At 37.1% G+C, this 13,941-nt stretch overlaps 1 protein-coding gene across 2 annotated transcripts; it reads left to right on the top strand.

The window, feature by feature from the left end:
- Positions 1 to 643: 643 nt before the first annotated feature.
- GPATCH1 (G-patch domain containing 1) lies at positions 644 to 13,908 on the top strand. 2 transcript variants are annotated; one of them, XM_048958788.1, is made up of 20 exons: positions 644 to 799; positions 2,086 to 2,220; positions 2,522 to 2,607; positions 3,026 to 3,186; positions 3,527 to 3,624; positions 3,813 to 3,871; positions 4,209 to 4,454; positions 5,273 to 5,420; positions 6,051 to 6,130; positions 7,108 to 7,312; positions 7,657 to 7,947; positions 8,343 to 8,521; positions 8,791 to 8,918; positions 9,186 to 9,319; positions 9,655 to 9,824; positions 10,538 to 10,745; positions 11,076 to 11,186; positions 11,633 to 11,757; positions 12,296 to 12,441; positions 13,589 to 13,908. In XM_048958788.1, exons 1-20 carry the CDS (start codon positions 727 to 729, stop codon positions 13,608 to 13,610), a joined length of 2,805 nt encoding a protein of 934 aa, XP_048814745.1. In that variant the 5' UTR covers positions 644 to 726; the 3' UTR covers positions 13,611 to 13,908. The 2 variants fall into 2 exon arrangements, with proteins under 2 accessions (XP_048814745.1, XP_048814744.1); XM_048958787.1 differs by having other exon boundaries at positions 646 to 799; positions 8,340 to 8,521.
- The last annotated feature ends 33 nt before the right edge of the window (positions 13,909 to 13,941 follow it).

The following is a 13,941-nucleotide window of genomic DNA, read 5'->3' as shown; positions in this document are numbered from 1 at the left end:
ATATTTCCTATGGAAAGCTGAAACCACATGAAACTGGGGAAGTTTCACTTTGGAAGAAACCAGTTCTGTGCGTACAAACAAACACAAAGGCTGGATTACAGAGTGCACCGCTAAGCTTAAAGAAGTCTTATCCGTGAGTCCCCTACAGCTGTGTTGTGATTTAGTTCGAAGGAATTCAATAAACTGGTGGTCTCGGCTGGAAGAAGTTCTGGATGGAGCCTGGCGCTACTTCATAGGATGAAGCACCGTGTATCTTTCGTGTGAACGTGTTAATTTTTTTTTCTAATTATAAAACGTTGAGTGAATCTGAGTCTGACAGAAAACTGGAAGGTGGAGAAATCAAACGAATCACAACTGCCATATGAGTGCAGGTAATAGTGGGGAACGCAAAATTAGAACGTCGGTTTGGAACGCTTGGTTCATAACTGACAGGTATTTATTTGTTCTGATACAAAATGTGTTGAATGAAAGCTTCCCTTGTGAGGTGCCTCTCACAGAGGTGTGAATGCAAAGCGTATGCCTTTATTTAGCGGTATTAATTGCCAAAGTCACCGCGCAGAGCGCTGCCTCTGCTTCCACACAGCGTCCCGCTCGGGAAATTCCTTTTGGCGCTCACTGGGGACCCCGCGTGGCCAAGGCCGGCCTCGCGGCGCGGCGCTGAGCGGCGGCCGGCCCAGCAACTCACGTGACCCCGCGCTGTCCCGCGCGAGCCGCCGTCGCGGCAAGATGGCGGCGGACTCTAGCGACGGCGAGGAGGATCTGGTGAACTACGGGACGGCGCTGCAGCCCCTGCAGGAAGGTAAGGGAGCCCGGCCAGCTCGCCTGGACTATTCCGCCTTTTTGGCCCGCGCTGCGGTGAGGGTGTCCGGGTGTCCCGGAGGAGCGGCCTGCCGAAATAAAGCAGCCCGGCCCAGGGCTGGGAGCGGCCGTGCTGCCCGCGCAGGGCCCCTGTCCCCGCCTGAGTCTGTCCCTTACTCAGGCCTTTACCATAACTTGTAAGCCGTGTGCGGTTCCGTGGCCGTGTTGTATTCGCGGCACAGACTGAGCGTTGCCCGAGCACCTGTGCACAGCTGTGGGCTCAGAGCCTCTACCTCTTAACTAACGTTACTGCCGGGCTGCGGGCCGAGCTGCAGGGAGCTTGCGTGTGGAAAAACCTCCGACTGCGTTTGGAGTTCCAGGAGTTCTGTGCCACCCGGGACGTTCTTAAGCAAACAGCCAACCAGTGGAGCTTGGGAGCTGTCTGCCTGACGGTAAAGAGAGGTTTTGTTGCCTATCAGGGGCTGGAAAGCAGGAGCTGCTGTGTGAAGAGAGGACTTTCTTTAACAGGATCTGGGAGTGACAGTTTTGGTGGACCTTAGAGAAACAGCAGTATTACACGTTATTTTTTGCCAAGGCAGGAACTCCTCAGTTCTCAGTAAATGGTGATAATGGTGTCACATGCCTGACTGAGATTATATGAGAGGAGAATTGGGCCTTGTGAGTGTGTGAGTTTGTTATCAGCACAAAGCCTTCATCCTTCAGAAGGTTTGGTGTGAGCTTCACTAGTTTCTCTTTATGAATGGAATGTGTTTCAAGCATTGTGTTTTGTCAGTGGAATAACTGATTCTGTTGAAAATTTGTAGTAGTAGGATTTTTTTGCTCTTATATAAAAACTTTATATAAAAAAGTTGCATAGTTAACTTGTCAACATTAAGGAGAATCTGGGTGGTATTTAAAGCTTTCTAATGGTTTGTAAATCGTTCTGAAGTGTCTGTCACAAACAGGGGAAACGTTTACAGATCAGAAGTGTTGTTAAGCAGACTGGTAATCTATTAGTCTGATTGTAGAAAAAGGAACGTGCACAGAACTAGTAAGCATTTAGGTTTTCTATTTGAACACTTGATGCTTTTTCTGTCAGTGTATGTCAACAGCGTGCGCAAATACATAAAGTAGAGTGGGAGTAAGTGATGCTGATGCTTTCTACTTCAGGATAGGTGCTATTCAGTCCTGTTCTTAATTGCAAGGGAAGAAATAGCTTCTGGACCAAGTAGAGATTCCGTTCTTTATGTGGTGTTATGACTTGCTTTCTGATTTATCTCCTTGTAGGTGAACGAATTAAGAAGCCAGTTCCTCTTCAAGAGCAGACTGTTAAAGATGCAAAGGGGAGATATCAGCGTTTTCATGGAGCATTTACTGGTGGCTTCTCTGCTGGATACTTTAACACTGTTGGCACTAAGGAAGGTGAGATACGAGATACTTCTCTGTCAGCTAGGAGGAGTTGCTTGATGACTGTAATGTCAGCGAACCATCAGTGAAAAGAAATGTTATTAATCATTTTTTCCCCTGCTGTTTGTTATTATGTAAATAATTGGAACATAATTTTTGGAGATACTTAAACTTTGCTTCTCAGACTGCAGCTACGTGAATGTTCTCTTGTTGTATCCTTTAGGTGTAAGATTCAAATGTTTGAATTGTTTTCAGATGCTATGTTGTAGTTTGCAGTCCCTTACTTTAGATGTCCCTTACTTTGCCTTCTTTAAAGGATGGACGCCCTCAGCTTTTATATCATCACGGCAGAAGAGAGCAGACAGAACTGTTCTTGGACCAGAAGACTTCATGGATGAGGAGGTAAATTTGGAAAGAAATAAATCCTTTTTGGAAGTTGTTGCCATGATTGTAAGTTTTTCAGGCCATGAAAAAAATAATTTAAACAGCAAAAATTGTGGTAACCTTAAAATTATTTCATGTGTATGTTGTTATACTTCTAGATTCTATAGGATATTTAACAGATTCACTTAGGAAGTTCATATAATCTCAATATTAAAAAAAACCCAATATCTTTCATTTCCTCTTATCAGGAAATCCAAATACTTTCAAAGCTGTTTTAAGTATGACCATTCAAGTTACACAGAAATCAACCATATAAATGTCTTAAAATGTTGCCAATTAAGGTTTGCACCCTGTTTTCTTTCCTTTATTGTTACAGTAAGTATTTTGAGGAAAACATTTTCTAATGTAATTTTTCTGTTTTGCCTGTCTTTTCTAGGATCTTAGTGAATTTGGGATAGCCCCAAAAGATATTACAACCACAGATGATTTTGCATCCAAAGCTAAGGACAGAATAAAAGAGAAAGCTAGACAGATTGCAGGAGTAGTTGCTGCCATTCCTGGAACTAGTGCGTTTGATGATTTAATAGGACCGTCAAAGTAAGTAGGTTTAAATAAAAGTTAGCTTAAAAATTCCTTTTGCATACGAGTGCATTGATAAGAGAAGCAATTGACTAGACTAACTCATGAAAGAGCCTGCAAGATCTGCAGTGTTACCTTTCCAGAGAGGCCTCCTTGTGGATGTTGTTGCATGTGCAGACTTGTGCCAGGCACACGCCTACAACCGATGCAGAATATATGCAAACGTTGATGCATTCAGATTTTAATTGAAAGTATGGTACAAAAGCAAACTTTCAATTGGTTTGATTTGCTGTTAGATTTCAAGGAATGTTGGAATTGTGACTTCAGTTTTTTATTTTTGCTTTATTTTGTTTCTTAGAATAACAATTGGGGTTGAACTGTTGCGAAAAATGGGCTGGAAAGAAGGACAAGGAATTGGACCACGAGTCAAGAGAAAGCCACGTAGGCAGAAGCCTGGTAAGTTCACTGAGGTGCCTGAACTCAGTTGTAGAAAGCTAGCATTCACACACCCATTAGAAAGCTCATCTTCTTCCTTCCTTTTATTTAATCTGTTTATTTAATCTTAGAGAAATTTAGTAGCAAGCTTTATTTTAATTTATTTAAAATACTTTAAATTAACACTGATGCTGTTGTGTCTGTTACAGACCCTGATGTGAAAATATATGGCTGTGCATTACCACCCGGGCTGTCGGAAGGTTCCGAGGTATTGTGCAGACACAAGTTATTTATTAACTTATGTATAAATAACTTATGTGTGTTAACACCCTTTATAAGAAGCTTTTTATATTTTTAAGTATTTTAAGTTGAACTTTAACACACAGTTTAAAGTTTTGTTAAAGTGTTCATAAATATTTACTGCGTTTATTATGGAAAATGTAACTACATTTATTCTTTTGTTAATTGATCAAGTGTTGTTCATAGATAATTTAATATATAGTTACAGAAACTCGGACTTACCTAGTCTCATATTAACTAGATGTTGTAACAGCCACATACACAAAACTTTGTTGTTGTTCTTACATACTTTTATTTTGTACAAGGATGAAGAGGATGAATACCAGCCAGAAAATGTGACGTTTGCACCAAAAGATGTAATGCCTGTAGATTTGACTCCAAAAGAGAATGTCCACGGACTTGGCTATAAGGGTTTGGACCCCTCACAAGCTTTGTTTGGTGCATCTGGAAGAGAGCACCTTAATCTGTTTGCAGCTGATTCTGAAGATTCAAGTAATTTAATCGTTGATGTGAGAAACAATAGACAAAGAAAACTAGGAATCACAGGCCAGGTAAGATATTGTTTCAGGTATTTTATTAGTAGTGTGATAAAATCTAAAATGTAGTGAGAGTGGGACCTAATCATTGTAAATTTACTGTAAGGAAGCTTAGTTGTGGTTTGAAAACACGTTTAGGAGTCTGCCTTCTTCCTGTTGTTTAACTTGTCTGTATCTTCATATTAAACAAAACCTTATATCTCTTTAACTGTTTTCTTTTGTCAGTGCTTTAAAAGGCAGTGGGGTGAAAATAGCTGGCTGACTGACTGAACTGAGAAAATTCTTGTGTTACTTTGACTGAAGAAAGTTGATATTGAATATGATTTTAGTTTTTTTTTCCTTCTTCAGTTTTACTGAATTCTTTCAGTGGTATTGAATCTGTCAGGGGTTTTACTTTCTCCTGTTGTATTTGTAGTTCTTATGTAGAAAGAGCTTGGTCAGTTTATATAATTTTGAGGATTACACTTCATTAATTTTCATGCCTTTTTTCCCCCTCAGTAATTTTACCTGCATTTAATCAGACTCAAATTTGACCACTAGAATTAGGCTGCTGTCCTTGCCTCGTACAGACCCAGCTTATTGTTCGTCCTTCTGAATGGGCTGAAACAAGTAGAATATTTGTGCTTCCTCCCCCACACCTCTCATCCCCCACTTGGGACCACTTGTTTTTTTGTGTGGAGTACATTTTTTCCCAATATGCATTGGGCATCTTACATACTGTACATGGTAAGGTACCATCATACCATCTGACATAGATGCGTTCCAACAAGTGACTTAAAATGCTATTTTCACATTTTTGAGTTCTCATTGCTTTCGTTTGAAATATATTGTAGGCTTTTGGTGTAGGAGCTTTAGAGGAGGAAGATGATGATATTTATGCAACTGAAACATTGTCAAAATATGATACGGTTCTAAAAGATGAAGAACCTGGAGATGGCTTGTATGGCTGGACAGCACCTAAGGAGTATAGATCGAAAAAAAGTAAGAACTGTAGTTCTATGGGGTCAGTGTGATTTGTATTTAAAACATACCCATCTTTGCAGAAGCTTCTAGTAGATTGCTATCTTGTAGCTGTGATATCCGTAGCTTCGTCCTAGACTTCTTGGAATATCTGTGTGTTCTAATTCTGGAAATAATTATTTTAATTTTCCACTAATGCCAATTTAGATTAAGTGTGCAAATTACATTTTGAGAAGGGACTATATGTGCTGCTCATGAAATACAGTATTGAATTGCATTGAAGAAAGAGATTATTATGAAGTATGGCTGCAAATATGACCCAGTACTTGTAAATAGATTTTTTTTAGATAGACTTGCTTATTTTCAGATGACAATATTTGTAAACTTTATCTTGATAATGCTCTATTTGTGGTGAACCTTTTAAGTGCATGGAATACTTAAGTGTTTTCTAAAGCAACTCCTAATGTTTGCTGTGTGCAGTTAATTGCACTTGTGATATTAGACGTGCGAGTAATGGTGCTGTTGTCTCCCTTGTAGCCACATTCAATTACTTTCCATGAAATGTTCTGCAAAATGTAAAATATTCAAAGAAGTGTTTTTACAAAACGTGTGTATTTTGAATATTGACCAGCTCTGTGACTATTTTTGCAGGGTCAGAAACAGAAGTGAAATATATAGGCAAAATCTTGGATGGCTTTTCCTTGGCATCAAAGCCATCAGCTCCAAACAAGGTAAGCATATAATGACATTTTTGCAGTAAGAATAACATTCAAAGCAAAATTGACATGTGAAATGTATGGATTTTACTGTGGTGTGATACTTTTTTAAGTTCTTCAAAATGGAACTTCTAATAAGCAATAAAGATTTCTGACTAAACAAAAATGTCAAACTACTGGATAAATTTAAATTTTGCCCATGTTCAGACTTTGAACAAATGCATTCACTGTTATTTTGCAGGAAGTTGGAAGAATAATTTGATTTAACTTCACAATAAAAATGTACATCTGGTTTTACATCTTTCAGCTGTAACGTCCATTTTTTTGTACAAATCAGGCTGCACACTTTGTCTCCTTCATTGTTTTTGATGACAAGCTAGTTTATCAACCTGATTCTTTGCTTTGCATCTTGTATGCCATGAGTGTTTCCATAAATTAGAATGATTATCAGAGTTGTGTGACAAGGTGCTTTTGCTGATGCAGAAAGGAAGAACATTTGTATGGTATAGAAAATTGCATTCTATAAGAGGCAGAGGGGTAATCTTTGAAGTCATAGCTTGCATGAAGAATGGAGAAAAAGAACTCTGATGAAAGACAGGAAAATACATTAAGCACAGAAGTACACAACAGTTTAATTGAGCAAATCATATGAGACTTCTGTTTTTAAAAATATAATCAGAAGCACATATTCTCAAACAAAGCAATGATATTAAGACTGCTGAATTTTTGCTGCTGCTTGATGTGCACGTTTTTCTATTTTGCATAACTAATGTGTACTGAGAACAACAATTTGTTCCAGAAGTTTGTTTTACAGTGCCACTCACTGATTCAGTCTGAAAGAATGTGGTATCTCTTTCTACTGTTACTTGTAAATTGAGGAGTTTTTAGTTTGAGGTTACATTTCTCAATCCCATTTCTAAAAGTTTAATACCAAGTTTTATCTCGCTCTTGTGGTTGTTTTGTTTTGTTTTGTTTTCCACTACTCTGTAAAGATTTATCTGCCACCTCATCTGCCACGAAATTACAGACCAGTCCATTACTTTCGGCCTGTAATAGCAGCTGGGAATGAGAACTGCCATTTGCAAAAGGTGTTAGAAGAATCAACTGGAAAACTGGGGAGTGACGCCGCACAACAGGGCAGGCATGCATTGAATGCGTCTCAGAGGGGGGAACAACTAGGAGAGACTGTTCTGAAAGGTATTGATACATACAGTTGTGCCTTTCCTGCTTCTTTAGCTCCACAATTTGTTCCTATAGCAGTAAAAATTTGGTCCAGACTTGAACATTGTTCTAATGTAACTTGTACATTTTACTTGTGTTGTTATATACAATAATAAAAATTATGAAGCAATATAAATATGTGCAAATAGCCTAAAAGATGAAGTAGTGACCAATAGTATCCATCTGCTATTTCTGCCATTATATTGTGTTGCAGAAGAGCATTTTCTGTGTATACACAGGCTTTCTACTCCACTGAAATGTCAGAAATAGTTGAACTAATTCTTCCTTTTCACTTATCTCTCACTTCTTCTGGTTCATAGGTCCAGCTCCTTCTGTTTTGGAATACCTGTCTGAAAAAGACAGAGAAAGACTCAAAGAAGTAAAACAAGCATCCGAACAACAAATGAAAGCAAAAATGTTGCCTCAGCAGCCCCGAAATAGCAGATTCCAGCCAGCCTCCCCAAATGATGTTTCTCATAAATGGCAAATGTTGTTGGGGGGACAAATGTTAGCAAATGCTGGTTCTAGTGACTTCAAGCCATTTGCAAGAGATCCAGAAAAACAAAAAAGATATGAAAGTTTTGTGAAAAGCCTTAAACAAGGAGAAAAAGGTAACTGAAGGGAGAAATCCTGACACTTTTAGTTTTCTCTGAAAGAGTATTTTTTGTTTTTGCTTCCTCTATGTTTTAATTATTTGATGAAGCTTTGAATTTAAACACCTATTAAATAAATGAAGTATTAAAAAGCAACAAGTAAAGAGTCAGCATTACAAGTAAAATTGTTTAAAACATCTATCTTGCATTTAGCAAATCATTCTTGCTGTTGTGAAAAACTCTCTACTTGTCAAGGAAAAATGCAGTTGAGATTAATACTATCTTTAAAATAAATATTCATGAAATACTTGCAGGGTTGATTGCCTTTTTTTTTTTTCTTTCTTTTTCTTGAAAAGCATCAAACTTAGGTAAGGTTTCATGCCTCCACTATTTACTTCTTTACCTTACAGCAGATACGTTGGAGCGCTACTTAGACCCAAGCATGACTGAATGGGAACGAGGGAGAGAACAAGAGGAATTCTTCCGTGCAGCGATGTTCTACAAGTCCTCCAACTCGGCGCTGGCATCCAGGTTTACCCGGGCCAAATATGAAGATGATGCTGACAAAGTTGAAGTTCCCCGGGACCAGGAGGTATATGTTGTCACAGTACTTCAGTACTTCGGAGCTACATTTATTACTTTAACACTGCTTTACAAAAGTATTTTTCTTTAAAACTCTTTTGTCAGTATGTCAGTAATGCTTTGTTGCCTGTTAAGTAAACTTTGAAAAGACTTGATGCATGTAAAGCAGTGATCTGTTAAACTGTGCTGAAATGTTTATCTGTCATGTTAATATGACAACAGTAATAGTTAATTCACCAAGTTGTTAGTTATCTAGCAGACCGTGTTTGACTTTTTCAGAATGATATTGATGATAAGGAATCTGCTGTGAAGATGAAGATGTTTGGCAAACTCACAAGAGACAAGTTTGAATGGCACCCTGAAAAGCTGTTGTGCAAAAGATTTAATGTTCCTGATCCATATCCTGAGTAAGATGATTAATTAAGAAATTCTTAAATTTTTGAACACTCCTTGGGAATCCTGAGTTTTTATATTAATGTGGAAAAAATCTGGCTTGATGTTTTCTTTTTGTGTTGTAATAGATGTGTGATAGACTCTCCTAGTGTTTTAATTGGCCTTATGAAGCGTAGTAAAATAACTTCTGACAAAATAATATTTTAAGTATTACTGTAGTTTGTTGTAGTTAATTTGTGCATGGAAAACAGTGTTTAAAAAAAAAAAAAACTTCCCTGCAGGTCTTCCATTGTTGGTTTACCAAAAGTGAAGAGGGACAAGTATTCTGTATTTAATTTCTTAACTCTGTCTGAGCCTACTACATCTGTTACACAGGAAACAAATGAAAGAAAACAGGAGAATAACAGTGTGAGCAGTAAGTCAGTTTTTTTTTTTTTTTAATTACGTAGCTGTGAAGTAATGAAAATGAAATGAAAATGGTTGTCTTTGTTACAGAGAATGAATTTATCCATCTGAGATTTTTTTTCATAAAAGAAAAACCGGTATAAAAATCAAAAATAATGAATATATCCAATACATTCCATTCAAACATAAAAGCTGAAGTCAGTGAGATGGTGTTAATTTATTCCACCTAGGAGACCTAGAAAAATCAAATCAGTCTGAAGAAGCAGACTAAATTAAAATCAAGTAGGTCATGAAATGCAGTAGAATTTGACATGTGAGTGATTTGAATGTTTGGGACTTTCTTAGAACCAAAGAAACCTTCAAGATGGGATGTATCAGATAAAGAGAAGGAGAAAAAAGATTCTATCAGTGAATTCATTAGTCTTGCCAGATCAAAAGCTGATCTTCTGCAGAAGCCAGCAGTGCCAACAACAGAAGAAAGTGGAACAAAGGCAGCTGAAACACTTCCCAGCGAGGTGGGTTCTTAGTGGTGTTGGAGTATAAAGGAGAATGACTGAACCTTGGAAATAATGTTGTGTACTGTGTGAATTGGTTTAATAAAAGTTAGTTTGCCAAAGGGCCAACTCAGGGTAAGGAAAAAGAAAGTGAGATTGCTTTTGGAAAAATTTTGAGGTTATAAATCTGAGCTGTGAAACTTCCACAGTTTACAAGGATAGTAAGTATGGCTGTACTTGAAGTAACAGCTTAGGGATAGATAAAATGTCACTCACAGTCTGGGAGTTAAGTTCAGTGCATCCACTTTGCTCACAGGCACAGGATATATATGTGTCTTCTGCTTTAAGAAGGAGGATGCATACTTTGTAGAGACAGGTAATGTTTTCCTTTTTAATAAATTTACTCTGGTGTGTAAGTAAAGTTTGAAGTAATGAATTAGAATTTATAATAATTTGGAATCTGCTTTCAATTGTGCATGGAGCACAAATTTCAGCACTCTTTACAGGAAACTGAGCTTAGCAGTGCTCCAGTAGATAGAACTAAGAATTACTAAGATTGTAAACTTATGTGTTTGTGATGTGTTTGTTGATGTGATGAAGCTTATGTTATGTGATGTTTGATTTTTCAGTCAATACATCCCAGCATATTTGAAATTATTATATTGCTTAACTGATCAGAGAGGGATTTTAATTTCTTTAGGTGTCTAAATGTGGTTTGTTACACTGCTTTGCAGGTAGATAATGAGAATAAGGATCAGGAACAGGAAGAAGAAAGCAGACCGTCCATGGACTTATTTAAGGCCATCTTTGTGAGTTCCTCAGATGAAAAATCTTCCTCTGAGGAAGAGAGTGATGAAGAACAGCAGCCTTCTACTTCAGTAGTAGATTCAGAAACCACCGGACAAGCTGGTCTGCTTGATAGTTCTTCATCTAACATACAAGGTAGTTCTTAATGCATGCCTATTTTTATAAGCATCTTGTAAAAGCTTCCTTTATGAATCAAGTACTTCTGGGACTGCTAGGACAGTGCTATATTCTGAACTAACTTGTATAATAGGTCTATTTTGGTTAGAAAAAAAGAAAAAAGAAAACACAAAGCAAACAAACACAAGTAGAGGCAATACGTGGAAATCATTCAGGATGTCAGCTATGCAGTTGGCCCAGGCAGTCCATGGAGATAAAGGATGCTGATCAATTTGCTTTAACTTTCTCTGATAATTCTTGAAAGAAGTATTTCCTTTCAAATAAATGAGTTTTTTGTTTTTTTCATAGACACTGTGACTGTTAAAGCTGAGCCTGGTGTTTCTTCGTTGCCTTCTTCGAAGCAGGAACAGAATAATGCAGAGGAGTTTGGACCGAAGTTGCCTCCGTCTTTTTCTTCTGGTAGGTTCTGTAGACTTGTAGCGTATGAATTCTACACGTTAAAGAGAAATATCATACATACATCTTCAGTAAATGTTTGTGAAGCAGTGCCTTGCCTCTTAAGTGCCTGTGCTGTGTCAAACGTGTCCACACGCTTTGTTACCAAGCTGTGAGGGACTAGTGGGAATCTTTTTGCCTGTGCTTGCTTTGGTGTAGTTCCACAGAGGCAGGGTTTATGAACTGTAATGGAGATACAGGATGAGCATTACAATTTCCTTATTAACAGATTGAAAAGGTGTTTAGTTACAGTGGGAACATTGCAGTTAGGAGTTTACACATTTCACACCTGTTTGAAAACTTTTTAAAAATTAGCATATTAAATTAATGTAGAATTTAAATATTAAAATGACCTTTTCATTACTGTTTGTATTTGTATTTTTTGTTTCTGCATTTGCTTTGTACTTTAGGCTCTACATGGCAACAAGAAACAGTGGTGCCAGCAATTTCTCCAGGGCCTAGCAGGAAAGAAAAACATAAAAAGAGCAGAGAGAAACACAAGACTAAGAGGGATCACAAGCATAAAAAGGAAAAGGTATTTAATTAAAATAATTGGTTTATTGGTTTTTTGATCTACCAATCAAATTTTCTTGTGATTTATGCCATGCTGTAGAAAATGAATCAAATGTGTCTGAACTGGAACAGCTGAGGTTTCTCAGGTGATCTCAGACTAGAATTTGAAAACAGGACATTATTTAGCTAGGGTGCTGCTTTTCCCATTTGTACAATGTGAGTACAGACATTAAACATTATGTTTTATGCTGAAGATGTCAGGCATATTCTGAGAGCTGTGTATAATTCACAACTTCTATATAAACTACTAATCAAACATCTATTTTGATGAGGTTTAAGAGTTGGAAAGAGATGAGTAGTTTTGGCATTTATTTTTAATTTTTAGCTCAGGCTAGATAGTGCCAAAAAGAAGTCACTGTTGAGCGTTTCAATTGAATGTGGAATCTGCAATGAAATTGACTTTTAGGGATGTGTGCTTTTTTGTTGTTAGTGCCTTTCAGAAGAAACCAGCTCTTTCAAAATGAAAATTGTAGTAGAATGAATTGTTTTTCTTTTTACAGAAAAAGAAACACAGGAAACACAAAACCAAAGGAAAACACAAGAATAAAAAGTCAGAAAAGGACAGCAGCTCAGATACTACAGACAGTAGTGATAGCATTAGTGATATAGATTCCACAAACCTGTCACCTAAAGAACTTCTGAGAAGGTAAGTAGAAAGTTGACTGAAATACTTGTGAATTTTGCAGTGTATATAACTGAAACCTCAACGTAGGAGTTTGCAGTTCAGTAAACTTATTCATAGCAAATATGGATCAGCAGGTCTCTCTATGTTTATAAAGCCTGTTAGTTTGTTTAATGAAGGGAGGAAATGTTGCAAGTGTCTTAAGCCTCTAGAGATAAAAGGCTCTAAATACAGCTCTGTGCTAGTTAATGGGGTTTATGGTTACAGATGAATGATATTTTGAAGGAATTAAAAATTAAAGAAGTGCAGATGGTGAGTCATATTTCCGTGACTTTGTCTACAGTCTTTACTTGGAAATGTTGGAAGCAATGTTGTCTGCTCCAGAATGTTTTAAGTCAGCTTTATTTTGTTGATAATCACCAAGAGACCAGATAGATTCACTGTATGGCTTTGATACTTGGGATGATTCTGCACTTCAGCAAGGAGAATGATGCTTTTCATGTGTGTTTCTGCTAAATCTAAACTGTTGTTTATTTATATAAATAGAGAATAGAGAGAGACTTGAACACAGTGCTACCTGGGATGTGAAAATAAGAAAAAAACAGTTTGAAACTTTGTTCTGCTCCACACTTGAAATGCAGTTAAAACTAACTGCATCGGGTTGAGATCATAGTCATCTTAAGCCTCTGTCATCTCATGTGGAACTGTTACTGCATTGGATTATGCTGAGCCTCCTATTAGCAGGCAGAGAGGTCTGAATGTGTTGGTTGAGGTATTGCATCCAGCTGTCCTGGCAAAATTACTGTCATCTAGCTATTTTGTGGAGTGGAAATGTACCAACAGGAAAAGTCAGGATTCCTAAGGAGTCTGTCTTCCATTTTTTTGGAGCTGAGCTTCAGTTAAGTATTTGTCTTTTTGTATTAAAAAGCAAGGTGGTATTTTTGATTACATAGATAGCCAAAATGTGTTTGAGTGTATTTTACACAGAATAGTTTGACTTCATTGTACAAGCTGATAATTTGAAAGAGTATTTGCTGAGCACTGAGATAAAGTGCTTCTATCCAAAGTCATTGATCTTTCTTAATTTAAGGTTTAACTTCTCAAGTTATTAAATATTCTGAATGATGTATATGACTATTTAGTTTATCCTCCTTTTCTTTCTTTCTTTTAGATTGAAACAACTTCAGTATTGAAGAGGCATCTTTCTTCATTGCTGTGTGTGGTTTTTAGATCTCAAATTTTTGATCTCCTCCGTGATGGTAGATCAGTCTTGTATATATGCTTTGAAGCATTGTAGATAACGTATTCATATTGAATTTGTTTGAAAGTAAATGTTTATATGTTTATTTTGTGATGTTTCATATGTTTAAAATGTAATGATTATGGAATGTTGAAAAAGACCTCTTCTGTGTAACATAATGTTAAATACTGCAGGTTCTGTTTTAATTAATATGAAGCAAGATATTTTAATAAACCAAGTATTACAAATCATTTTTGTACAGCAAGTCATAACCTCAGACCTCT

The sequence above is a fragment of the Lagopus muta genome, chromosome 12, assembly GCF_023343835.1.
Source record: "Lagopus muta isolate bLagMut1 chromosome 12, bLagMut1 primary, whole genome shotgun sequence".
Classification (NCBI taxonomy): domain Eukaryota; kingdom Metazoa; phylum Chordata; class Aves; order Galliformes; family Phasianidae; genus Lagopus; species Lagopus muta.
This window is presented reverse-complemented; position numbering and strand designations above follow the sequence as displayed.